Source organism: Peromyscus maniculatus, chromosome 11 (assembly GCF_049852395.1).
Source record: "Peromyscus maniculatus bairdii isolate BWxNUB_F1_BW_parent chromosome 11, HU_Pman_BW_mat_3.1, whole genome shotgun sequence".
NCBI classification, from domain to species: domain Eukaryota; kingdom Metazoa; phylum Chordata; class Mammalia; order Rodentia; family Cricetidae; genus Peromyscus; species Peromyscus maniculatus.
In genome coordinates this window covers 49,282,442-49,309,225 of record NC_134862.1, presented here as the reverse complement: position 1 = coordinate 49,309,225, position 26,784 = coordinate 49,282,442, and the positions used below count along the sequence as shown (strand labels likewise).

Genomic DNA, 26,784 nt, shown 5'->3' with positions numbered 1-26,784 from the left:
CCAAAAAGATTAATTTATTTATTTTACATGGTTGTGTCTACACATAAGTAGATTTATGTGGACCACATGCTTACACAACCTGCAGAGACCAGAGGACAGAATCAGATCCCCTGAAACTGTGGTTCCAGGCAGCTGTGAGTTGCTGTGTAGATGTCCAGCTCTCTAAAACATTAGCCAGTGCTCTTATCCTGAGCCATCTCTTCAGCCACTTGGTGAGACTTATTAGAACCACATTTTCTCTACTTTTCCTCAAAGGAGTCAAGCTGAGTTCTCCTGAACTCGGTTTTAATATGTAATGTCCTCTAGTGCTTTGATCTTTCCTTTTATGAAGAGAAGGGTAGATAGCTATGAATTCTTAATTTCCTCTTGAAACTTCCATGTTTCTCTGTGAAGTACTAAGCAATGCCCTTCTACACTGTGTAATACCCCCTGGGTAATCATCATGTTAGTGCTTCTTTGATCTTTTATCCTTGTTCTACAAAGACGGTAAATTATCTAAGCAAAGTTTGCTTTTTCATATTCTTATTGATGGAACTGAGAACACAGTGTTCTTTGAACAGCAAATGATGATTATTGTAACATTATTTTCAACATCTGTGATAATTCATTGAAACTATTCCAATGTGCCAGGTTACCTGACTTTAGACTGGCTTCTCTGAATTTCTCTCCCCATCTGTGATCTCGCCCCATGCTCAGCAGGTAAATTGCTCTCTTTTTTTTCCACAGAAGAAACAGAAACCATAGGATGTAACAGTCCTCAATCCTGCCATTCTTCCATTCTCCTTCCCAACAAAGGTCATTCCTGCCCTTTGCTTTGGCTGTGTCTATTCTTGTCTTTCCAGAAATTCTCTACTATGTATTATTTCCCCAGAATTTTCTACATGTCATTCCTTATTAATTCTATTTAATTTTAATGTGTCCATATTTCTCCTATTATTTAAAAAAGCCCCCCTCTATTCTCATCCCTCTGTCCTCATTCATGGCCCCACTTACTGGCAAACTCACATTTACGTCTTCATTTTTTTTGTGTGTGCCTTATATTTATTCTCCAACCTACAAGAGTCTGAAGTTCACACAATCCTGTTTCCTGTGAGGGAATCCAGGCCATAAAATGGCAATTTTAGTTTCGTCTCCACTTGTCTTCACTGGGCCAATCCAGCCAATCTCTTTGTGCTCCCTGGTTTGTTCCCCCACTCTATCCCCAACTGCACACCTGCCTCTGTACCACCACATCATGTGTCTCCATTCTCACTCATTTCATTCTCTCATTTCTTCAGAAACTGGAATTAGATCAATAGGCTTTGCAACAACAAGTCAAAAGATATAGAACTGTAACTTGGAGGGTTAAATAATGCCAGGTAATAAGAAACTAACATCTTAAGGTACATGTACAGGAAAAGTTGTATACTCTGCTTGTACTAACTGCCAGTCCTAATGGGGACACCATGATCCTGATAATAATACTACACACCTGAGAGTGAACAGAAGTCACAACTGGAAATATAACTCTTATTTGAAAAAGGAGGTAGCAGTGTTGCTATTTCAGGTGACCCACTGAGCTAGGTAACTGACATGATCACTTGCCTACAGAAACTCCACTTTCATAATGTGTAATCGACATGACTCCAACAACTACCTGACCTTAAGATACTGTGCAGAAATTGTAAACTATTAAAACAGCAAAAGCCATTATTTGAACAAATAGATAGTACATTACACTATAATTTGATCATTATCCCTGTAGCATACATTAGAGTTAATTTTAAAAGTTCTTTACATTTTGAAAAGTAGTCTCTTCCTCATTTTGTAAAGTAACTCTTCCACTATGGCATGACAGCTGCCTTATTTCAAGTGCATTTGTCTCTGATATTAACATAAATATTAAATTAAAAGTGACAGAAAACCTTAATTTTAATGAATAAAATAAAGTCAGATGTATTTTCCATATAAACTCAAGAAAACAATAGAGTCTGGCAATGATCAATAGGAAACAGGAATGATTTGCTGACTGAATCAAATTTAACAGGTGAAAGATACAATGAAGTTCAGGTTAAATGTGAAATCAAACTAAAATGAGATACATTTTTGCTTTGATTTATAAATAAGGAAAAAATTGAGCACAATTTTTATGCATAGATAAAACCTCAGGACACTGAACTCAGCACAGTCTTCCTAAAATTATTTTGTGCAGGACTCGTGATGTGTTGAAATACTCCTTATCTTCCTTCCATTTGTTTTTGTGTCTGTAAAGCTTCTTGAAAAGACAGACTCCTTGATGAGAAAGAGAAAAAGAAGAGAATGTAAAAGAATGTTCATCACAATTCAGTGCCTATTACAACTCTAGTCACTGAACATGTCATGGCAGCATTGCCTTAAGTAGGGAACAACCAGTGCAGGTAGCCATGCTTAATAAAGTATCCTTCTGATTCTGTTTGAAAAAAAATCAATGTTGTTCATTAATGTTTTTGAATATATTAGCGCCAGGTTTATAATTTCTTCAAAATATTTGCTTTATTTTCCACTCTTGGAAAGGATGATCTCAGAAACCAAGGCTTTTAATATTGTACAAAAATCTTCTTCAATTTTGGCATATTAAACATAACTATTTCTAGGCAAGCACCCTGAGCATTTGTAGAGAGCACATAGATGCATTTTAAAGATCATCATTGGAGCTGGCTCATCATATGCAGCTGTACATGTATTTCCAAAATTTCATTATAGGTGAATGTATGACCAGTAAGAAGTTTGATAAATGTGCTCCTTTTTTCTTATTTCAAAAAATAAGTTGAATTTTGCACATTTATCTATTGTACATACAAATGGATTTCTTTTCCAACTGTCAAAATCTCGCAGATATCAAATGGTCAACAGTAATTTGACTCCAGGAAACTTAAAAGCTTTCAGCGTTTATGGGTTTAAGATATGAAGAAAATATGATTTTCCTTCTAATAGACATAAAGACAGAGCACTGTAGAGCACAATATTTATGAAAATTATAAAACAGTGAATCTCTTGAATGATATTTGACAAAAAATACCATAGGTACATTTTCTTACCTTTATCTTTGAGTACACTTTGGATATTTCAGCTTTCCTCTGTCACATTGCACTCGAAGTTCAAACCCACTAATAGATGTCTCAGTTATGTACGCATCTCTCTTACAAATAAATTCAATATACTCGCCATGGAGAATGAGTGGTCTATTGTCAAAGTTCCATTTCAGCTGTAAATAATTTTTATCCATTTCAACAAATGATAATGGACAAGGCTCTGAACAAACACAAGAAATTAAGATGAAAACTATATTGATACATCTTGTACTAACAGTACTTTCAATGTTGCCCATATGGGACAACTTTCATACTCCAGACAGAGACAAGCGAGTTAGTTAGAATTATTGTTGGAATAAAAACATATGCTCATTCCTAGTCCCAAAAGGAACCTGTGTGACGTTTACTACTGTGGTGCTTGAGTCAAAGACTACAAAGATAGTTACAAAAATTCATTTACAGTCTCTTTCCTTTGCTTCTTCAGAGAGTTTAAATCATGTGTCTGAGAGGTAACTCAGTGATAAAGAGCTACCTAACATGGATAAGACCCTGTTCTGTGTTCAAACCCCAGCAAACCCATATGCTGGGGTTTGAACAAACATGTGTGTGTGTGTGTGTGTGTGTGTGTGTGTGTGTGTGTGTGTGTGTGTGTGTAAATGTGTCTTCACTGTTTTCATATGGTTCCATGAGTTAACTTATTGTCTGCAGAGAGTAGGACATATACTTTGCCACTAGTTAGTTTTTAATATGCATTGTCAATTATAAACATAATTTCCATTTTATTGTATTTTCAAAAAGGTAAGAAGTCTGATACCATGAAATAATTCACATAATATATAATATTCCTTTAAATATTATATATATATATATATATATATATTCAAGATAAACCATTAATTACTAATAAGGTGGCAATGTAAAAACAAGCTAAATTCTCAACCCTAACCCAAATGTTGTGACCTATCTCCATCCAAAGCAGTTGACAGTTTTCCCTCTTTTAAATTTCCAGTTGAGGAGTATGGAGACTGGATTCCATTTTAAATCCTAAATAATGAAAGTGTTCAGATTTGCCTTCAACTATGTATTAACATAAAGCAGGGTAAAAAAGTTGAACACATATAATAGATAAATAAGTATCTCTGATTTCTCCCCATGGTAAAAATAGCATTTTGAAAATTTTGAAAAAAAATAAAATATTTTCAAAATAGGGTTCCTTGTGTCTTGTTTGCCTCCTGGATGATGTAAAACCAAGGGAAACCTTCTGGGTAGATTTAAGATGTCCAGAGTTGTTAATACAACATACCAACCATAGATTGTTACTATATAACCAATATATTTATTCAGATACTTTTAAAGAATGCATTGAGTATTTATAGGTCAAATGTTATGTGAGAGGTACTATAAGCAATATGCTAAGTTAAAAAAATGGTGGGAAAGTGTCCTTAGAATCTTCAGGCTCTTCGTTAAATATTATTTTAATGAGGTCAAATTGAATTGTAATTTAAATTAGTATTGAAGGTAGAAAATACCAATTATTAGATACTAATTGATTGATTAGCTTGTATTGCTTATTGCCAACCATGACTTCACCTCCTTGCTACCTAGAACAGAATAACCTGTAAAAATAGATGAAACACAATAGGTTATTGCCCTTAGCCACCTGACCACAAAAGCTTACACCTGTCACCTATAACATGTGCCTTTGAAAGCAGAAGCCCCTAGGCTTGCTGCTGCTTAAGCTTCAGGAAAACCCATCAGCTTGCCTGCTCACCCTGCCTTGTGGTGTTCGAGTATAAAAGAAGAATGCAAACTAGACCTGCAATTGAAGTCTTTTGGGATCTATCCTGGCTTCTGTCCGCTTGTGAATGTATCTCTTCTCTTCCATTCTTATTGGTGTCTGAGAGCTTACTCCAGAGACATTCCCCAAATAGGACTCTTTTATAAACCATGAGGTTTTACTTAAAATGGATTCATAGACTTTCTGCTTTTGCCTATGACCCTGTACCTTATATAAAACCAAAAATTGTATCAAAAACTAAAAATAATTTTTGAAAAACAGATTAAAACTATAAGTATATGGGTATCTGAGAACCACATATGCAGCCAGTGAGTTGAAACCACTAGAAAAAAATATTTGGTGAGTTTTTTTATTCTCAGTTCAGCTGAAAGGCTATGTGTAAAATGACCAATAACAGGCATATAACAAATAAAGTTTTTGACAGTCTCACAGGGTTGAGAGCAGAAAGAAGCATGAATGGGTCTGGCTGGAGTTGGTGACTTAGAGGTTTGGACTGTAGCTAAATGAGCTTAATTCTCTAAGCTGTTTTTTTTTTTCCTTTGAAGTATTCATCGTTTTGTGGCTGTTACAGAAGGGTGAGTGAGCAATGTTAGTTGGATTGAAAACTACCCTGCATATTTGGTATTCTTCACATACACCATTGTCAGTCTAGAAGGGGGCAAGGGAAGGAAAGTCTCAGCGCAGAACCATAGAAAACAAGCATCTTCCACAATTGGATCTAGCCCAACTACCCCAATCCTAACCTTTAGGCAAAGGATGGAACAAGTATTCCATGGAATAAGATCACTGTCCTAAACTCCTAAATTTGCTCACATCTAACATTTACTGTTGTAGAAATGGAAAAATAGTAGCTAAACTTTTCATAGTGCCAGAAGGTGCTGTACAGGCTTCTGGGGAGGGGGCTTACCCATCACTCAACTCTGCATATAACCATACAGGTGCACTGGTTTATTAGTGACGTGACTGTTTGGGAGTTACTAGCTGCTTTCTGATAGGATTTGAATGCAAATTCATAGCTAGCGTTGTAATCCTAGCTGAAAGAAAGCCTAAGGCTGGGGAGGTCATAGGTCGGTACAGAACAGAGGAAGAGAGGAAAGGATGGGGCATAGGACATCATCAAGTACTTGTAAATGACTGTAGCCATGCCTCATGGTTACCTACCAGAACTAGAGGAGACCATATTGCTGAAAACACCACACACCTTGGATGCATGACACAGCAAATGTAAGCTAGAATTGAACATAAGCTAGACTTGAACTTGGAACTTCCTCCCTACTGATCAGCTTTCATAGTCACAGAAGAATCAATGCAGGCTACTGGTAGGAAAGTGAATGGCCTCATCCAGCTGAATTCTATGATGTATGACATCAGTTTACTAATAAGATGTGCCAACTCATAAAATAGTGGCATTAGTGTTATGGAGGTAACTAACTACACTCCAATTAAATTTGAGACCCACCTCACAGGAGGGAATGCTTTAAAAAAAATCTGTGGTAGGGGAGATCCCATAGTTGAAAGGGGGAAATGAATATTGTTATTTAGCTAAACTGATGCAGCATCAAGCTGCATTCCAAATATTTAAGTTTATACTAAAAAATAGATACTGCTTTCAGCCTAAATCAAAGAATCCTTTCTTTCCAGTGAATGCTGATACATTTATACCATGTCCTCTAAGACCTAGGCAATATTATAGAAGAGAGTGTGTAAAGAATGTAGGACCTGAAAAATAGAGAGAAGGGCTTCAGACTGTTGTCTCATGGGCAAGACAGCCATTGCAACTGCAGTCACAGCCTGATCTGAGCTCATCAACAGTCAGGCTGGGTGGAGGAGGGCCTCTGTGACCCTACCCCTCACGGCTGGACTATTTGCTATTGAGAGATTCAGAGAGAGAGAATCTAAATGAAAGTCTTGCCTTCAGGTGTATACCCAGTGATGACCCTACCACACTCCAGAAGATATTGCAATATCATAGTCACACAGATGGCCTTGTTAAACTAAATGAGTCACAAAACTAAACATCATGAATCTGGGAAAGGGACTTGCTGGGATGAGGGGATGATAGGGCTGGGAGGGAGATAAGAAAGGTTGGGAGGGGCAGAGTCATCAGAATACATCATACACATGTATGAAATTGTCAAATAACTAACTTGATCACAAGAAAATGAAGTAAGATTGTCAGACAAAAATAATGCTAACAATGTCTCCAGGTCTTAAACTACATGTAGAATTAGAAGGTACAGCACACTAACACAGTGTGTGGAAAAAGTAAGCAAACAGAAAATGTCCTAAAGTCTTAGAGAAGAAATAAAAGAATGATTCACATCAGATCTCAGAAAATCAAAGTGCCATGATATATGATATAATTTATGGTAACAGTTAAAGGAAAACCAGAGGAAAGCATAAGAAACTCATAGACAATAATATCATAAAACAAAAATGCTAATTTATCCTTAAGAGAAAAAAAGAGTATAAAACAGGTAGAGTATCTATGAATGTGGTAAATGACAGCTATAAGCCAAACGTGTCAATAAGTACATTTTATATGCCAATGATTTAACTATTTTACCACAAAGAAAAACATTATCAGATTGTATAAGTATGTTTTGAAATAAATGAACTGTACATTACACGTAGGAAATACACTTAAAATACAAATCCAAAGGGGTGAAAAATCAAAATATGGAAAACTTTTTTTTTTTTTTTTTTGGTTTTTCGAGACAGGGTTTCTCTGTGTAGCTTTGCGCCTTTCCTGGAGCTCACTTGGTAGCCCAGGCTGGCCTCGAACTCACAGAGATCCGCCTGGCTCTGCCTCCCAAGTGATGGGATTAAAGGCGTGCGCCACCAACGCCCAGCTTAAAATATGGAAAACTTTTTACTGCATAAGCTAATGCACTTCTCTCTCTGTCTCTCTGTCTCTGTTTCTCTTTCTCCTTTCTATCCTCCTCCAAAACCCACAAAACATGCACTAAATAGAAACAAAAGTTAGTGGGGAGAAATGGGAGAGAAGCTGGTGGAGACGGGTGAGAGGAAGAACAAATATGATCAAAATGCACCGCATAAAAAAATTAAATAAATTTCAAAATCTGGCTCTATGAGGTAGAAAAGTTGACCACAAGACAATTAAAAAAGAAAAGAATTTTTATTGATAAAGGAATACTGTCTCAAAATCACAAAGAGCAACCAACAATATTTTCGCTGCTTTGGTTTTGATGCATCTAAGAAAATAGCATCACTATACAAAAGAAAAACTGAAAGAATTAAAATGAGCCGGGTGGTGGTGGTGCACCCTTTAATCCCAGCACTTGGGAGGCAGAGCCAGGCGGATCTCTGTGAGTTCGAGGCCAGCCTGGTCTACAGAGCAAGATCCAAGAAAGGCACAAAGCTACACAGAGAAACCCTGTCTCGAAAAAACAAACAAACAAACAAAACCAAACCAACAAACAAAAAAAAAAAGAATTAAAATGAGAAAAACTTTAAGTGTACAAAGAATTCACAGTATTTCTTTTGGTAACTGACAAGAAGACACAAATCGTGAAACCTTAGTTTCTGAGACTCACTAGAAATTCATTCCTTTATTCTTTAGGCCTCAGGACACTTGGGCATTATTTTCTCCTCCCACATATTGTGTTGGTGTGCTGTGCCCCCAATTCCACATACAGTTCAAGGCCTGGAGATATTAGGATTTTCTTTGTCTATCTTTTTTTTTCATTTTTTAATGATTAATTTAGCTATTTGACAATTTCATACATGTATATAATGTATTCTGAATACTCTTTTTATTTTGTATTATAGTATCAATCACACTGTTTCTCACATTATGGCTTATTCATCTTAAAATGTAACATCAGATTAGTATGTAATGCGCTGTTTGTGCTTAGTAAGCATTTGTAAGAGTAAATGGACTACAGTTATTCGTAATACAAAGAAAATCAGAACCTAGTGATTGAATAGGAAAGTCAATAAAACAAGTAAAGAAAATAAAATGTCACATCTGTGTCGTGACACCTCTCCACAGCAGAGTGAAGCAGGGGGGTGTTTAGCAGGTACATACCTAAACACAATGGCGGTGTAGTCCACACTCCATCTACACAATAGGCCTCCTTAGATCCTTGTAGGAAATGGTTATCAAAACACTGGTATTCTACCGAGGAGCCATTTTCGTAGGTGCTGACTGCTGAACTAACAATGTCTCCATTTTTTATCGGTGGAGGAGATGTACACATCCCTTTAGACTCTGAAAAATGATTTTACAGATTACAATATTGGCTACAATGAACTTTCAGCGTCTGATGACTGCTACGGAAATAAAATGAGATACTTCACTGATTTAAAAGTGCTATTAGGGCAGTTATCAACACTTTCTAGTATTGAAGATAATTCTACAATAAATACCATGCTACGCAATGTATTATCATAATTTGAACTTCATGTTGTAAAACTTGAATGCATATTTACAACTAGCAAAATATTAGCAATATGATTTAATATTTTCCCTTTTAGTCAAGCCAAACGCATATGCCTTCCATATGTATTATCTTGCTTTTCTACTATTAAAGGAAATAGCCCCTAGATCCAGGAAATAAATAAAATCTCTTATATTCTGCCCTAAACCCTTTCTTGAGACAAAGGTTCCCAGCAAATCCTGAGTAAACCAAAGCTTTACAGGGCTTCTACCTGAGGAAAATCAACTCTCAGACAGTATGGGTTTATTTAGGAAACCTCTCCATTTCTCTTCATAAATAGTCATTCAGTGGAAATCTGTTGGCATAGTCATGGTTTGGGAGTGTGTATGCTGACAAGAAGCAGAAAACTGAGTCACTTCCAACTGTGGTTAGAAGACAAGGCTGCAGACACTAATCGAGCAACATGTCCAGTGTTAATTCTTTACCTCTTCTAACACACACGGGGTATCTCACATCTCCTCTATTGCACTGCACAGATACCTCAGACAGTCGGGTTGTTGGAGACAAGTCAAATCCCTGTTTACACACAAAATCTATTAAGTCTCCATGTAAAACCTTGCCCTCGTATTTCCACTTCATCTGTATGTTATTTCTGTTCATGTGATCCACATCAATAGTGCATGGCTCTGAAAAACAAAATGCTCTTTTAAAATTATCAATAATCTGACAAATATGTGAGCAATATATTTTACAATAAAATTATAATAGACATCTAAAGTAATATTATAATTTGATGTTCATCCTTATTAGAGCTTATACATCATCTTAGGTGAAGAAGTAACATGTGTAGAGACACATACAGGAACTGAGGGGTAGTTCCACACTGACCACTACATTGGACTCATTGGCTCCAGGTTTCAGCACACAGACAAGTATAGAATTCCGTGGAACAAAAGGAATTACTTATTTTTTATAACTTTCCTCTAGAGTGTGGCTATTCTCAGGTAATATATGGGTTTACTACTAGGGATTCTGACTTAGGGAGTTTGGCCTTGGAGGCACTTAGCTGGGAGCCTTTGGATAGGAAGCTTGGACACAACTCAGAGCTGGTTTGGGGTTGAGCAACAGAGCTCTACGGAGGGGCAGAAATAAGGAAGAACATTTTTATGTGTTCCTTCTCCATCTGCAGGAGACAGAGATCAAGCCACAGGAGAGGCATGGTAGATCTCCTTCGTGGAGACAGCAGAGAGGGAGGGGAATGGGTTTGCTTTCCCACCACAACATGGGCCTCTTAGTTCTTTGTCTCAAGATTCAGGCAACATAAGTTGTTTTATCCGGTCATAAACCATAGGCCCATGATATGACAATGTCAATAAGAAAATATATACTGCCAAATTAATTAGTTATATATTTCTTATTTTCATGATGCCATAGATTTTTAAACCAATTAGTTTCCAAAATTAAACGATTACTTCAGGTCATTAATCAACAATTTTAAACATAATTTTTAAATTAACTAACTACCTTCAAGCAGAGCATGCATTTAACTTATAAATATTTATAGAGAAACTGCCATTCAATCCATATCTATCAATAAGAACTCATGGAGCTCATACTGAAACAGAAACTTCCATAATAAATCATAAATATAATAAATACATAAATTGTTGTGGTTTGTAACCATCTTACAGCTGCACTGTAAGTTAAGAGGGCTATATGGGAAGGACTATCAAAAAGGCTGAAGGAAGGAAGTGTGACCTCTTAATTAAAATGATTCCAGTAAGCCTAAATGAGAATTACACTTGATAAAGGTTTTAAGGATTTAAACCTTGTTGTTTTCACATGGAAGGGAGCAATCAATATAAAGATTCCCAAAATGAAATCATGGCGAAGATAAAGAAAGCAGTATTGCTGGAGCATTGTGAGAATGAGGAGATGGACAAGGAGATGCTAGAGAGACTCATGTCTGGAGACTGACGCAGATGGAAAGCTGCACCCTTGTGCTGCTGTTTGAACCTGCAGTGGAAGAACTGTCGGTCTAACAGATAACAAGATGGTAATGCTCTCTCCTCGTACCCTGCTTACAAAGGTGACCCTTGCTTAGTGCATGCTTTGATTCATTAGTGTTAGCTCAGAATGTCTTATGGCAATTGTTCCAGGAGCAGAATTTTTTTTTTAATCTTGCTATTCCTTATGAAGTTGTTTCACTGCTATTTTAACTGAGTATCTGTCCTCAGGAAGCTTATATTTCAGTTCAACACAATATCAATCACATCACCAAAATTCAATATCAAAGCACTTATGACAATATAATAGTAACAGAAAAATTATAATTGAAGATGTATTTGATGTCACGGGCACAGCATTCTCAGAATGACTTGAAGGGTAGAAGAAACAACAAAGGCTAAAACTGAAGGTGTCTATGTTTTAAAACATTATAAATAAAATCAAGAAAAATATTTCCAAGGTATGTGATTCTCAGTGGTTAATATAAATTATGTTGCTACGGTACACATGAAAGAAGAACATGAAAGCTGAATGATGATGAATGATTCAGGAAACAACAAACCTGAACCACTAGAAAACTGAAAGCTGCCTAACTAAGTTATACATAAACACAATTAAAATCATTGTAATTATTAGATAAACAATAACACGATAATTAAAATATCCAAAGTTTAACTAAGCTTAAGAAAACTGTAACTTCAATTTCTTAATGGAAGAGTTATAAGCCAGAAATAAATATCTTAAGGACAATTCGACAATTAAGAAAAAATTCAGATATTTGGTCTGGAAATATACATTCAGGAAATCTGAAAAAAATGTAAGAAAATAAATAGGAAAAAATAAATGTAAGTAATTTTTAAAGAAAAATGTAAGTATTTGAAGTACAAAAATATTTTGCTGCAAAATTTATTGTTTTGTAAAGATGCTAAAACACTGAATATATGTCAATGAAGTGATTATTTGAATTATTTATGGTACATAGACACTATGGAATACTACGCAGACATGAAACCATCAAACCAGATTTACACCACATTTTAAGTGGAGAAAATACATCTCCCACACAGTACAAAGCATGTTTCATTGTGTTCTTGTTTGTGTGTGATACTATTGTATACATGATCTAAGTCACCCACAATAGTTAATTCAGACAAGGTTTGGAGAGTAACGAAGGACCACTGGGTGAGGAAGGAAGTGGATCGAAGTTCTTAGCAATGTACTCTGACAAAAAAGGGGGGGGGGCGCCCTTCTCTCCCAATGGTGATCTGAGGGCACTACAAGTAAAGATAGTGAGGTCTACAGAGGGGAAATCTGCAGCTAGGCAGAACACTACACATAAAGGATGTGGTCATAGGGCTTAAATATTGTCACTAGATTGTATACTGTGTGCCCCAAATGACCAATTATATGCTATGTATATATATATATATATATATATATATATATATATATATATATATATTTATATATCGAGACAGGGTTTCTCGGTGTAGCTTTGCGCCTTTCCTGGAACTCACTTTGGAGACCAGGCTGGCCTCGAACTCACAGAGATCCGCCTGGCTCTGCCTCCCGAGTGCTGGGATTAAAGGCGTGTGCCACCATCACCCGGCATGTATATTTTTATAATAAAATTAAAATGCAAAAAAACGAATGTAGATCCACACTAGGATGTAACAGGTCTCCTGTTTAAACAAATCATGGAAAATGTGTAAGAAAGTATTTTTTTTTTTGCTGTAAACATTATTTTAAAAAATGCTACCAAAATAAATTCAATTATGTGTTCTCTTGCTTACCCAAGCAAACAGGTGGAGATGACCACTTCCCTTGTTCACAGCGAGACGTTTTGGATCCACTCAATAAGTAATACTCATTGCATCTGAACTCCACTGACGACCCTGTTGTGTAACTTGCCAGTAACTCATCAACAACAGCACCATTCGCTATTTCAGGTGGAGGCTTACAGTCCTCCTTATTTTCTAAGAAAGGGGATTGTTTGGAAATTTAATAAACTGATAGCAATACAATGATACAGTTATCCAAACACAGTATCTCAATATTTGCGCTATCACTTAGACAATTGTTTCTAAGTTAATCAGAAATACAAAACTTCTTAGCTTAAGTATTTTTTAAAGTATATTAATCAAGAACAAAGAGCAAGAACAAATTCATGTATGTTTCTTCTTTCCTTGATGATAAAGCGACTGTGATAAGGATGTTCTTAAATGCTTAGAAATGCTTAGAATGATCGTAAAGATTGTAGTCCACTCTGAAACTGCCCTCTGCCTTATTCACTCCTGTTTTCTTCTTTCTCTTTTATTTCTTTTCTCTTTTTTGGTTTTTCGATACAGGGTTTCTCTATGTAGCTTTGCGCCTTTCCTGGAACTCGCTCTGTAGCCCAGGCTGGCCTCGAACTCACAGAGATCTGCCTGCCTCTGCCTCCCGAGTGCAAGGATTAAAGGTGTGCGCCCGGCTCCTTCTCCTTTCTTTTCATCACTATTCTCAGTTAACACATGGATGAAATATATACTCTCTCCCAGTTTCTCTTCCTCAGTTAATTTATTTAACCTCTTTTGTAATTCATTTTTTTCTTATGTAATAAATAGGTAAGCATGTTTGGCAAACTTTATTCAATATTTAATCAAAATATGGGAAAGATGGTAGGAAAGATGACTATGAGGAATGAGTTTAGCCTTGTGATATCCTTCAATAAAATCAAAACCAAGGGTGTTCCCCTTAGAAGCTGCAAGATTTAGAAGGATAAGATGCAAAATTCCAATCAGCAGGATTTACCCGTAGAGAAGGAGAGAGTGCCCAGTACTGACCACAAGAACATTGGGGAGGGGAAGCAGTCATACTCAGGGCCAACTACTAACCAGACATCTATCTGTTTACTTCTTTAATGAAACACATCTCACATGTGTGTGGTCAATTAAACTCCACAAATCACGGAGTTAACACAACTTCCACAACAGCCTAGCAGTAGTCCACTTTAAATGATGTTTTGATTCTGAATTATTAAATTTGGTCTAAATTCTAAAATAAACCTACATACTCAAAAATCCACACAGTAGATTCAGTAGATACATGTCTCTAAATTTTGCAAGCATTAGTGTCTGGCCTTGCATAGACAGACTGAACAGAAGAAAAAAGCATCATAGGCTCAAATGATAGAAGTATATACATACCAACACACTCAGGGGGCAGCGTCCATTGGCCACGATTACAAGTTATTGTACTTGATCCCCGGAGATGGTAGCTACCTTCACACCTATATGTCACTTTATCCCCACTGTAGTAAATCTCAGAGTGTGCTTGTGCAGCACCATTTTCAATGGAGGGCGGTTGCTCACAGGCTACCTTCTCCTTCTCTTCTGTGAAGGTACAATTAAAGAAAGAGACCATTGAGCTACATAGTATTTTAGGAGACACTTATTCCAAATACTACCAAGTAGGGAGAGTAGTATAGGGTAGACTGTGAATAAGAACAAAGGGAAAATGATACATATGTTCGAGAATGTTGCAATAAATCTCATTATTAAATACACAACTTAAAATAATAATGAAAACTAACAGAAAAAGGTGTTACCAACCAACGCATTTGGGAGGTTCTGTCCACTTCCCATTTTCACAGAGTAGTTCTTCTGAACCCTGAATCACAAAATTAAGTTCACATTCTATACGAACTGTTTCTCCATGACGGTAAGTTGTTGAATGTGGTTGAATTTTGGAATTTTGAGGCACCGGTGGAGGAGGACATCGATTTCTTCTTCCTTGTGAAAGAATGTCAGTCTATTTAGTCATGTAATTATAAAAAATAAAGATTTATTGGTAATATTTATGGTGTAAAGAACCATAGAAAATATGGCTGACAGGCACCAGGGAAAACCCTTTCCTGACTGCTCTCTGACATGGCGTCCCTTCCCAAGAGTGCAATCTGTCAATTGTTTCTTAAGGAAAGATGATGAATTAGTATGAGGTTATGTGACCTGGTGGCCAATATAGATTTGCAATGCCATTCTTCCTGGAAGACCCTCTCCCTACTGGCTTTGAATAATCAACCTGCTGCGCGACGAGAGTCCAAATAAAGGACGCCAGATGGCAAGGGTTAGATGACTATCTCAACCAAAACCCAGCAAGCCTGTGACTGAGCAGCCTGCAAAGCACAGAGAGCCACCAACACCCGCAGTGAATCTGAAGTGTTACTGCCAAGCCAAACCTTCAAGTTGCACTGACGTAACTCAACAGCCAATGAGGCCATCCCCACACCTTGACCTACAGGACCAGTTAAGCAATATTCTTGGGTTATCTTGAATATTTTACAGTCACCGTCCCCTTTCATCCTAAACAAATCCCTCACGTATTATAAAGATAAAACTGTTCTCTTCCATTGCTACATATCCAACTTCTTCTTCTGTTCTCAAGTACCCTTTCAGGTCCCTTTAAAATGACACCTGTCATTGTGTTTAGGGTCCAAATAAATAAGCTCAGATAATAGCCATACCTCAAGATCTTTAGTCAACCCCCGAATTTCTTTTGCCTCATGAATTTACTATGCTGGCTCCAGGATTAGGATGAGGATATCTGCGGCTGGGGAGTATATTATTATACTGCACACAATAACTATTAATTATAAAATCACAGGCATGTGGCCATGCTAATTTGGAGGGGGTACAAAACAGGCAGTAAGTCCATCATATATTTTTGAGACAATATGCTACAGACCACTTGCTACCAACCCCCTATACGGTTATACCAAGGCTGTTGGGCTCAACTAAAAAGTTGCTAAAACTTCAAAGCAATTGCTCACTGCATTACAGAATTATGATAGGTAAAGGCACTGTCACCCATGTCCTGTCCAGACACCTCTTCCCTTCCTGCTGGCATCTATTTCAATCACACTTTCCTGTTTCACTCCCATGTCTTTGGCCTGCCTGTCAATAATAACATCATTTCCTAGATTACAGAAATAGCGGCTATTGTACCTTTTGTCTCTCATCCCTCATCAAATCCTCAGATTTTTATTTTTTAAGACCCAGCTCAAATATTATCTGTCCTTTCTATGAATATGGAAGAATTCTCTCACACTGTACTAATCAAAATCTTGAATGTTTACTCACACACGTGTACTTAAGTTTCCTCTGCCATATGAGGCCCCTCTATGGCTATGAAGTGGTATCTTCTGAAGGTAATCACAGCACCCCTTTGAACACAACCAGTGATAGAAATCAAACCTTAGCTGTTACATGTCTGGACTGATCTAACTAGATGACGGACCTCGTTTTCTATTTCCCCTCCAGGCTAATATTCTTCTGCTGTCTGTGCTTCCTACTCCATTATTTTGAAGATGGATTTTTCACATCAAGAAATGTGTGGCCAATTAAGAAAGTGCCTCACCCAGCTACAGATTGAAAATGTATGACAGGGGCTTTAAAATATTAAACACAGGGCTGTGGAGGTAGTGAGACTTATAAAGTTGCTTACCTTATAAACAGGGAATCCTGAGTATAATCCCTAGCATATGTGAAAAAGCCAGGCGCAGTGGCAGTTACCTGTAACCCAGCACTAGGGAGGTGAAGATGGAGGCAATCCGATGTTCATTACCTAAGCATTCCAACCAATTCAATAAGCTCAGGTGCAATGAGAGAACTACCTTCTGAAACTACCAAGGAGAGGGGCCAAGGGAAACACCTGGCAGGAACCTCTAACTTCCACATACACACTTGCACATGCACCCACACAAACATATGCACACACAGCACATATATACATTCAGATATACACATGTTAAATATAACAACAGATAATGCTTAGTACACAAAAGTACACAGAGCTTAGTTTCTCCAGATAGAAGACTTGATATGTAATAATTATTTTCAAAATAGTTCTGGAATTAGAATTAGATGTGAACATTCAGAGAGCATAGAGATTAAAGCTCATTTTTGTTAAGTATGAAAGTTTTAAAAGTTACCTTCACATATGGGAGATTCGGGATACCAGCCAAAGTTATAGCACTGAATTAAATCAGATCCACTTAAATAATAATTTTCATGACAGAAAAATTGAACTACATCTCCTTCTTCATAGGTTTGCTTTACAGGATGAAAATAGCCATTTTCTATTAATCTCAAAGAAGAGCACATTAATTCTAAAAAAAAATGAAAGAATAGATAAAAATAACAAAACATTTATTTTTCCCAGTAGAAATTTACAATACATATTTGGAATAGATATTATAACATTTGCTAAAATCTGTTCTATAAGTTTATTAATATATTTTTATCTTGTTAAATATCAGCAGGTTTAAATGAAATTAGTTACAATGGCTAAAATGAGGTTGTCCTATTTGAGAGCTTTAGATGACCAAAGTCTACTATTAACTAAATTACAACTGAAAACAAAGCTAAGAGTCACAAACAGTTACTGGCAGGGACATCGTATACTAGATGAACCTCTGCAGCAAAAGTTCTTCCTGATGTGAGAACCTACTGTTGCACTGTGGTGTGAGGGACCACCCGTGGGTGTGGCACTCTGCTTCCTCTGCCTGCTTCCCTGTAGCGGTGTAGTAGCCAGCAGCACATGAGTACTGCACTTTCTCCTTCACTTGGAACGTTCTCTGCATCGTGGAATAATTGCCATGATACAACTCAGGGGCCAAGCATGTCTCTGAAAAGTTAAACAAAAATCTTAGGAACTTTGATAAGCTTCACCAATACCCTAGAATAGTAAAAAGAAGTTACAAAGTGTATTTCATTGACTATTAATAATGTGTGGCAAAGCCAATTGTTGCAAAATGGAAAACATCACTCTGCCTTTGCCTCTGTGATTTCCTTTTCATATTCGTGTAGGCCACCTCTACCAGTCTTCTACTTTGAAATACTGGTCCATTATACTTGACCAAAGACCTCATTTCAAATGCAGTCTTGTGAAGAAATATTTTGATTAAGTGTCATCTGTGGATATGCATAATTTAAACAACTTCTACTGTCAAATTATCTAGCACAGAAGAAAATATTTGCATGAATTATACAGAAAGCTTAGTAGTGTTCTTTCACTTTGAACACTTCAGCTCTTTCTTAATAGTCCAAAGTAAGATCTGATGAGGCAAGAGACTTGCTGGAGTTAAGAACCCACGGAATAAGAAAACACCAAGCATATGAGAAAAGCAAAATACTGTCAACTTCTCACACAGAAGAGACACAGTGGAAAAATCAATTATTACAAAATAAAACTGTCTCTCGAGTGAAACATTAACCTCATAATACCTTATGCTCAGCTTCAGAAAATAACATTATTGTATGTGTACCTTGCTCCTTCCTGCAGGACGGTTGAGAAGACCATCCTTCAGGAAGACACTGAACCACCTCCTCATCCTTTCCTCCAGTGGTTTTGTATCCTGAAGTGCAACCATAGCGCATGCTCTCTTGAATTTTGTACAGTACTTTCTCATCAGAGACATAACCGTTCCTTAGGACAGGCTTCAGGCATTTTTCTGTGTTGTGAAAGTAAATGTGCTTTAGTTTCACGATGAAATTACAATGTCAGTCCGTTTCATAGTAGAATTCAGATTATGCTTTACTAAACTGAAAAATGAACACACACATATAATATTACTCTTAGTTGGAACTTTGAGGAGTAAAATAATTTTCACCCCTTGATATAGTTCAGTTTTGGAAATATCTTGTATGCCCTGCATAAAATCCATTTGGATTCAGTGTGACATTAACTGTTTTTGTATTTACAGTTTTCTATTTTTATAGCCACTCCTACGCTTATCACATTTTCTTTTGGAAAATACACCAATAGCTTTTTACTAATTGTCAGCAATCACAAGCAAGAGCAATTTCTTCTTGATCTGTTTGATGTTTTATTCCATTGTTTTATAATGGAATCAAAACATAATGTATAATTAAATAGTTCTAAAGCATCTGACTATAAAACCTTTATTCATTTATTCTTTCAGAAAATATTTTGGGATCACCTCACTGTACAGGATCCAGGAGTCAATGTACATAGACTGACTAAGTCATACATATGATCCTGAAAACCTTTGAGCCTACAATCAAGATTTTGATAAATATAATATAATAACAATATTTCACATTAAAGATCCCTATCACTTTCATAAGCCATATTATTGAACCTTTATGACAAAGCAATCTAGAAAGGTTAAAAGACTTGTCCAAAGTTAATATTAGCACAAACACATTTAGTGTGAGCTGAGCTGTGCGGCAAACCCTCTATGTGAAAGTTTCTACTGAAGTAACATTAACTACATTTTTTTTTGCATTAGAAACAAGCTAATATTTTGAAGTCACTTCCATAGGGGTTGTGCTGAAATTGTATGCAATCAGTTGATTGTAGAGATTCTATTTTGACCATTATGTTCCCATGTCAATCTCTGCAATGTTCTATTTCTTTTTTTTATAATCAGAAAGTTTTAATATTCTAATATATATATATATATATATATATATGCTAATATTAAGAGGATGGACAATGAAAAAGAATGGCATAAATGTATACATTAATTACAAGGCAGAAATTGCACATATAACTTATAATTACATACATTATACATACTTTTTAATTTTTTTCTTTTTGAATGAAAAAAATTGCTATCGGCAAAAAAAAAGATTTCTAAACAAAATTAACTTGGATTAAGTATTGAAGTAAACGAATGAATTGCATGAAAATTTAAGTGTGCAAAATTGCAATCACAGAAAACAACAAAAGGAATGAGGAAGGAAAAGTTGGTCAGAAAAATCTTCAAAACAGGACTCAGTCAGAACTGAGAATGTGAAGGAAGATAAAAAGGTAGAGCTCAAAGAATAGTCTAGAGTAAAGAGTGGATAATATATATTATACATGAAAATAGTAAGTACAAAGACAAAGAACATTTTAGGCAATGTTCTATTTCTTAAGAGAGCAAGTTCAAGGCATATGACTTCTTTCTATGATGTTATAGTGAGATTTATACTATATCTCTATGTTTTATGTTAATGTCATATTAAATTCTGGTCTGTCCTGAAGTCACAGAATGAATGATTATCCTATGCAGTTCTGTTTACACAGAACTACTACCATACCAGAATTCTTCCTCTGAATAGAAAGGACTTAAGGTAAGCTCTTTGCTCTGGAAAATGGGAATTCAGGGGACTCTCGACTTAAGACATTTTACATAAGCACAGAGAAGTCAGTGATAAAGTGACACACCATGCCATGAAGCAATGCAATGAGCCCATTATGATACTACTCACAAATTTGAAGTCAGTACACAGAAAACTTCAGTTTTCAATGGATAGGAAAAAGAAAAGTGGGCATGCAGATGAGTGACAAATACAACACGAAAAAGCACTAGAAGGATGGCTCATCCCTTATGAAACCAGGCCTTACATTTTATTTCAGCTTCCTATTAAAGATTATGAATATGAGAAGTTCCTCCATACTTAAAGTAGTCCAAATGTACCTGTCATTTGTATCATGAAAAATAACATTTTTAAATATTTCTTCACAAGTACCATTAAGAACAGATGAAATGACTTATTGATATAAAAGTATCCTGTACAGAATTTCATGTCTGGCAATTTTATAATGGTAATTTTGCTATTATCTATGTAAAGTTAAACCACTGTTCACATTTAATATAGGTAAACATTCTCTTATCAGGAATGAGTTTATAAGCATCGTGCTGACAACATGCACTGACTTACTGAAGCACCTTGGCTTTGGAGACCACCCCTCTGTTGTACACCTGATTTGCTCTTCTTGCTTCCCACTTCCGGTTGCATAGCCAGCCAAGCAGAAGAACGATAGCTTTTTGTTTATGCTCATTGGAAAGTAAAAGCTTCTAAACGTATAATAGTATTGGGCAATCATTCCATTTTCCACCGCAGGAAAATCACACGGTTTCTCTGAAATGAGGAAAACTCAAGCTGTAAATGGGAAAACATGTAAACCCATGTAACTTGTGATCAAACAACATTCCTAAATATTTTTTTGCAGACTCTTCAGTTTGCACTTACTTTCATAACCCAAGCTTAGAAGTGATAGTGTGACTATCTAAATATCTAATACCACGCACTCCCCTCTATATATCTGCTGGCAATTCTGAATAGCTGTATTACTCAGAATAACTAACAGGTGATTCCTTCCTGGAACCTTGTTCTAGCTTTGCAGAATAACCCGCTCGTAGACACATCCTGACGTCACCTATGCAATTTCAACATTTCTGGAAGTCACATTTGTAGAAGTAAAAATAAATATAAAAGCTTGGCTTGTTTCAATAATAGGTTTTATTTAATCCAATGTGTTAAAATGTTTTGCATTCTTTGTGATTACTTTCAGTCCAGCAGGCATTTCATTCACAGAACAGCTCTGCTTGGACCTGCTGTGTTTCCTTTCTCAGTAACCATAGAGCTGACACTATACTGGCAGGGAGTTGATTCCAAGACTCCCCGTAGATGCCCAAACCCATGGATGTTCCAATCTCTTAGACTGAGATTAAAAATTTGCACATACCCTACACACCTCCACCCATGTGATTTGAATCATCATTGGATGCTTAGAATATTTAGCACAATGCCTGCCCAGTGTTTTATGACTGTGAATTCAAATTTAAGTTTTGTTTCTGAGACCTTCCTGGAATTTTTTTCCAAACTAATTTCCATCTAAAGTTGGATCCATCTAAAGATGGACCCACAGATGGGGACCCAGAGATGTAGGCTGCCAACCTGTGTGACTACTGTATGCTACATTAGAACAAATGAGGTCGCCGAGATACAGAAACTGAACATAACTGTAAGATAAGTGGTTTTTCTTTTAGAAAGGGGGCATATAATCAATTAAAATAAAACGTTTCAACAATAACTTTGAAAACAAGATTGTTCAAGTGGCCAGAGAGCAAATATTTAGCTTGATGAATAATTGGGAAATTAACATCAAACCGCCATTACATTACTGCAATACCACTAAAAAGACTGCAAGGAAAAGGACAAATTCTCACAATGACTGGAGAAATGGGACCTCTCATACATGAGAAAGCATACTAGAGATACTTCTTAAAGCAGAACTCACACAAGGTCACCTCCTTGAAAGGCACACAGTGAGTTCAAAGAGACAGAAATCACTTTTATGTCATCACTGTTCATAGCAGCATCAGACTGCAAATAACCTAAGTTCCTTGTAATGGCAGCAAACATAATGATACAGTTTAGACCAGTGGTTCTCAATCTTCCTTAATATTGCGACCCTTTCATATTAACAGTTCCTCATGTTGGGGTGATCCCCAACCATAAAATTATTTTGTTACTACTTTTATAACTATATTTTTGCTACTGTGATTAATCGTAATAAAAATATCTGATAGGCAGGATATCAGATATGTGATGCCAAAGGGGTTGTGACTCGTAGGTTGAGAAACACTAGTTTAAACAAACATACAACAGAGTGGGCTGGATATAAGCCCACAATTTTCAAACCGTCCTCAAAAGCATAATAGTGAGTGAAAAAAAAAAAGCTAGTTTCATGTAAGTGTTTGAGGAGGCAAAGTAAACCATGGTAAAGAAATCAGAATGGTTACCTCTGTGCTTTGCTGCTTTGCTGCTGCTTTAGGCAGAAAATAATGGTAGTAACAGTCAGGGCTGAGAAAAACAGGACAAAAATCATAGGCACCATGCTACTGCCAGCATCTAATGAAACACGTGCAGTAGAGTCCCAAAGAACTCTAGCATTTCCCATACCCAAGCACCAGGAGTTTACAATAGAAAGACCCCGAATAGCTGTGCTATGGAGAACAGTGATGATCCCAAAGGCCACTGTTCTGGATAGTGACAACATCAGCCGATGGGCAGACTATCCTGGGCTATACCTTATGTCCCCAGTCCTGGACCTGCTCTTCCAACACCAGCAGAGGCAGAAAACGTGACTTGATGAATGGAAACTCACCAGAAAAGAGTCAAGAAGTCATCATAATGAAAGAGTCAACTGACTACACAATAAACGCTAGATGACACATGCTTTGCAAATAGGCCCAGAACTTCACAACTGCATGACAAGTATCCTTAAATGCATAAGTAAAGACACAGGCAATACACACCGGAAAAAAATAGAACTACTGAAGACAAAACAAGCGGCCCTACTGATCATGAAAATATACAACATAAATAATCCATCAAGTGTATGAAGTAGCAGAATAGTTTTAGGGGAACAACTAATAAATACAATAAATGTAAAACTTTTTATTGTCTTCTTTATGACAGCAAAGTTCTTATATTGCACAATTCCAGGGGCATCACATTCTGGGCTTCAGAGGTTTAGGAAGAAAGCAGAAACTATGAGACAAATAATGGACTTTATACTATCAAAATCAGGATTACTTTAGATAAAATCACTGTCCATGAGAAATACACATAATGTTTAACAAAGGATTTGAAAGATCAAAAACTGCCAAGAAGTTACATTTAATAGTCCACAAAAGGCTTCCCAAAATTTAGCTATCAAAAGGCATAAAGTAAGATAATTGGAAAAAAATGTGTATTACAGAAGTCTCAACATCCAAAGAGATATAGGAATAAATGTGCAAACTTCCTAAGAAGCAAGGAACTATGCAGAAATAATACGGAGATATCACTAGGCAATGACAGGGTCTCAAATAGGAGAATTTGAAGTATTCATAAGGAGGATGAGAGGCAAGAATAACACGCTAATTTTGAGGAGATTATAAGCTCTGAAGCAGAAATTAGATACTGTTTTGCAAAGTGTTCTATTCTTAATTGCCATAGAAGTCCAGCACAAGTCAGAGAGATGACCTGATCATATGGCCATATTGATTTCAGAGCTATTCATGGATGAATGGGAATTAGAATAACTATATGCCCATCATTAGAAGAACAGATAAATAAAATACATGAAATTCTACAACACTTAAAAGCAATGTGGAAATAATAGTATCTCATAAAGTAAAACACTTAGAAGATAAAAGTCTTCAATAAGGTTTCATTATTATGAGGGCAAAATGTAGTGATATGTATAGTAAAGCCTTTGTGTCTGGCTCGAGGAAAACGTTTCAGCAAAGCCTTTGCTATGCTTGGGTTAATCAGTAGAGGCTGAAAAGTTGTTTTGAGACTGTTTAAACCTTGAGGAAATGTTTTTCCCCCCTCGGGAGAATCTGTACTTAGTACTATGTGAGAGCTTGCAGCTGCACCAAAATTGGTAACAAAACACTCACTTCTCGCAGACCTGGAATTCTTTTGTTTATTCACATTTATTCCTATATTTCTTTGGATGTTAAGACTTCTGTGATTCCCTTTTTTTTCCTAATTGTCTTTATGATTTATGCCTTTTGAGAGCTGGATTTTGGGGAGTCTTTGTAAACTATTAAATGTTACTTATTTGATTATGGCAAGCCCTAATCAAAAGGGACTGAGATGTGTGTGGGTTGTCTGCTCTCATGGGAAGCTAGAACAAGATGATTTTGGTAGTTGGAACCTTTCCCAGCTCCAATTAACCTTGTGTGTGTTTGAATAAGTAACTGGAGTGAGCTAGCTGAGTGTCAGTCTTTTCCAAGAAGGCTGTGCATTCTGTCCCTTTGCAAAATGAAGGCTTAGCATCTTGGTGAGCTTCCCTCTGTACTGTGGCACCTATGACACAACATCAAACAACAGCAAAACTCATTTTAAAAAATACATACTTTACAAGGCCAATTTCATATGTAATAGCATGTCCAAACTCTGGAGTGGGTCCTAGGAGAAATGTAACTTGAGATCAGGGGTAGATTTAAGACACTTCTTACCTATGAGGTTCTCAACTGGTGTTGTGACTAGGACAGGAATATTGTTCTAGTCTGCAAGATTACTTTCTTTACTTGTGTGGAATAAGAGTAACATAGTTTCATGTATATATCATTGGTAGAAAATTTTATATAAACTATTCAACTAAAACACAATTATAATTATAGATGTTCATTTAAAGGAGTTCTGGCTAGTCACTGACTAGCCTGCTTAGACTTAACCTTACCATCTAATGACACTGACAAAGTCCCAAGTAACTCCCACCGGTACATTGCCCACCTTTCACTCACATCTGGTTTACACTCTAGGGAGTCTACCCATAAAGATCTGTAACAGTAAATCTGTAGTATTGCTATCTCTGGACAATTTAATTTATAGCATTGTTGTGACAGAGTCACCTCTTCAGCCTTTCTCTTCCCCGGTGCTCCTGTTTCTATAATCTACAATATTGCCCTCAAAGTAATTGCTACTTAATAGCTCCAGGCAATGAAAACAGTACCATGAGTAGAAATCTTGGGGATGATTTTGTTCTTTTTCATATTTCCCACATTAAACTCTAGCCATAAGAGGAGAGAACCAAATTATGCAAGTGTTAGTATTATGCATGAATTCTTACCTAAAAATATAATTAAGGCAAATATGTGATTTCCAAACTGCTGCATATTAACCAGAAAACTCTTTAAAGTCGTTAGATCCTGGCTTCCTATGCTCCCAAATCTAGAGAAATAAAGGAGTTTGCTTTGATTGACCAAGTTACACTACTATAAAAATGCCAGTTATGTCCAAAGAAACATTGGCAAAATGTTAAAACAAGTTATTTAAAGCACGTATTACCAAATTGGCATATTGAAACAAAATAATTAGGTTAAAATTTAAGTAATGACCGTTAGACTCTCAGTTTTTCATTTATATTGTAGAGATTGAAGAATGCTAAAAGAATTAACATTACCTTCTGCACAGAGTTCTTCTGAGATGAATAACATAAAAATAAATAGTGAGCATCTCACCCTCATCTTCAGTTGCATGTCTCATGAAGATTTTTACAATCCCGAAGTGCCCATGATCTCATCAGTAAGTACACAATACTTCTGAGAAAACAAGTTAATAATTACAACGTCTGTCTAGGCACCTTTGGAACAAGTAAACATTTCCCTTAAAATATTCTCAAATAATTTAAAATAATGGACCAGAAAACAATCGTTTTCATTCTGAGTTCAGTATTAAGCAGCAAAGGTAACAATGACAGTAGTGTAAGTAACACACACAGTCCACATAAAGACGGGTACATTTGAACTCAGATTCCCAACTGTATATTCCTAGGACAAAGTTCACCTGCCCACTGCTGTTTATCAGCTTTGACAGAGCAAAGATGAACTTAGGATCGTGAGGCAATGGAGACCTGATGTGAAAATACATTGTCTGGACTGCAGTTCCCAAAGACATAAATGATCTTGTCTCGGGCTATGACAGGAAGTTATCAAAAATAGTAAGGCACAAAATGCTGTGTGTGTGAGCTCTGTGGGAAGTGGGCAGATGAATGCCATTACAGTATCACTCATGTATGAGAAAGTCTTGAATGGCCACTATGGGCAAGTCATAATGTCCCTGTTTTCACACCCCAGATGCTTCCCACCAGGCCTCAAATCTGAAAACTACTGTGTTGCAGAATTAAGGGTCCTATACACAATCATTTGGAAGTCATATACAACACACAGCAGTGCCAACTATTGTACTGTTCT

At 36.5% G+C, this 26,784-nt stretch overlaps 1 protein-coding gene across 8 annotated transcripts; it reads right to left on the bottom strand.

The window, feature by feature from the left end:
• Window positions 1-1,886: 1,886 nt before the first annotated feature.
• F13b (coagulation factor XIII B chain) lies at window positions 1,887-26,349 on the bottom strand. Of its 8 annotated transcripts, XM_076547532.1 has the most exons (14): window positions 25,995-26,102; window positions 25,662-25,762; window positions 24,946-24,997; window positions 20,969-21,169; window positions 18,562-18,747; window positions 17,745-17,921; window positions 17,227-17,403; window positions 14,849-15,028; window positions 14,444-14,629; window positions 13,052-13,234; window positions 9,737-9,937; window positions 8,900-9,082; window positions 3,057-3,270; window positions 1,887-2,271 (listed from the first exon to the last, which is right to left on the bottom strand). In XM_076547532.1, the coding sequence occupies exons 4-13, from the start codon at window positions 21,132-21,134 to the stop codon at window positions 3,059-3,061; spliced, it is 1,851 nt and encodes a 616-aa protein (XP_076403647.1). In that variant the 5' UTR covers window positions 21,135-21,169; window positions 24,946-24,997; window positions 25,662-25,762; window positions 25,995-26,102; the 3' UTR covers window positions 1,887-2,271; window positions 3,057-3,058. The 8 variants fall into 8 exon arrangements, with proteins under 8 accessions (XP_076403647.1, XP_042114183.1, XP_076403646.1 ...); XM_042258249.2 differs by lacking the exon at window positions 24,946-24,997 and having other exon boundaries at window positions 25,995-26,176; XM_076547531.1 differs by lacking the exon at window positions 25,662-25,762 and having other exon boundaries at window positions 25,995-26,067.
• Window positions 26,350-26,784: the final 435 nt, after the last annotated feature.

Coding starts and splice junctions, on each gene's coding strand:
- F13b (XM_042258249.2), bottom strand. CDS start 26,077: ATGAGACATGCAACTGAAGATGAGGGTGAGATGCTCACTATTTATTTT. Junction 18,748..20,968: donor TCCAAAGCCAAGGTGCTTCA/GTAAGTCAGTGC, acceptor TTCACAACACAG/AAAAATGCCTGAAGCCTGTC. Junction 14,630..14,848: donor AGAACCTCCCAAATGCGTTG/GTTGGTAACACC, acceptor GTACCTTCACAG/AAGAGAAGGAGAAGGTAGCC.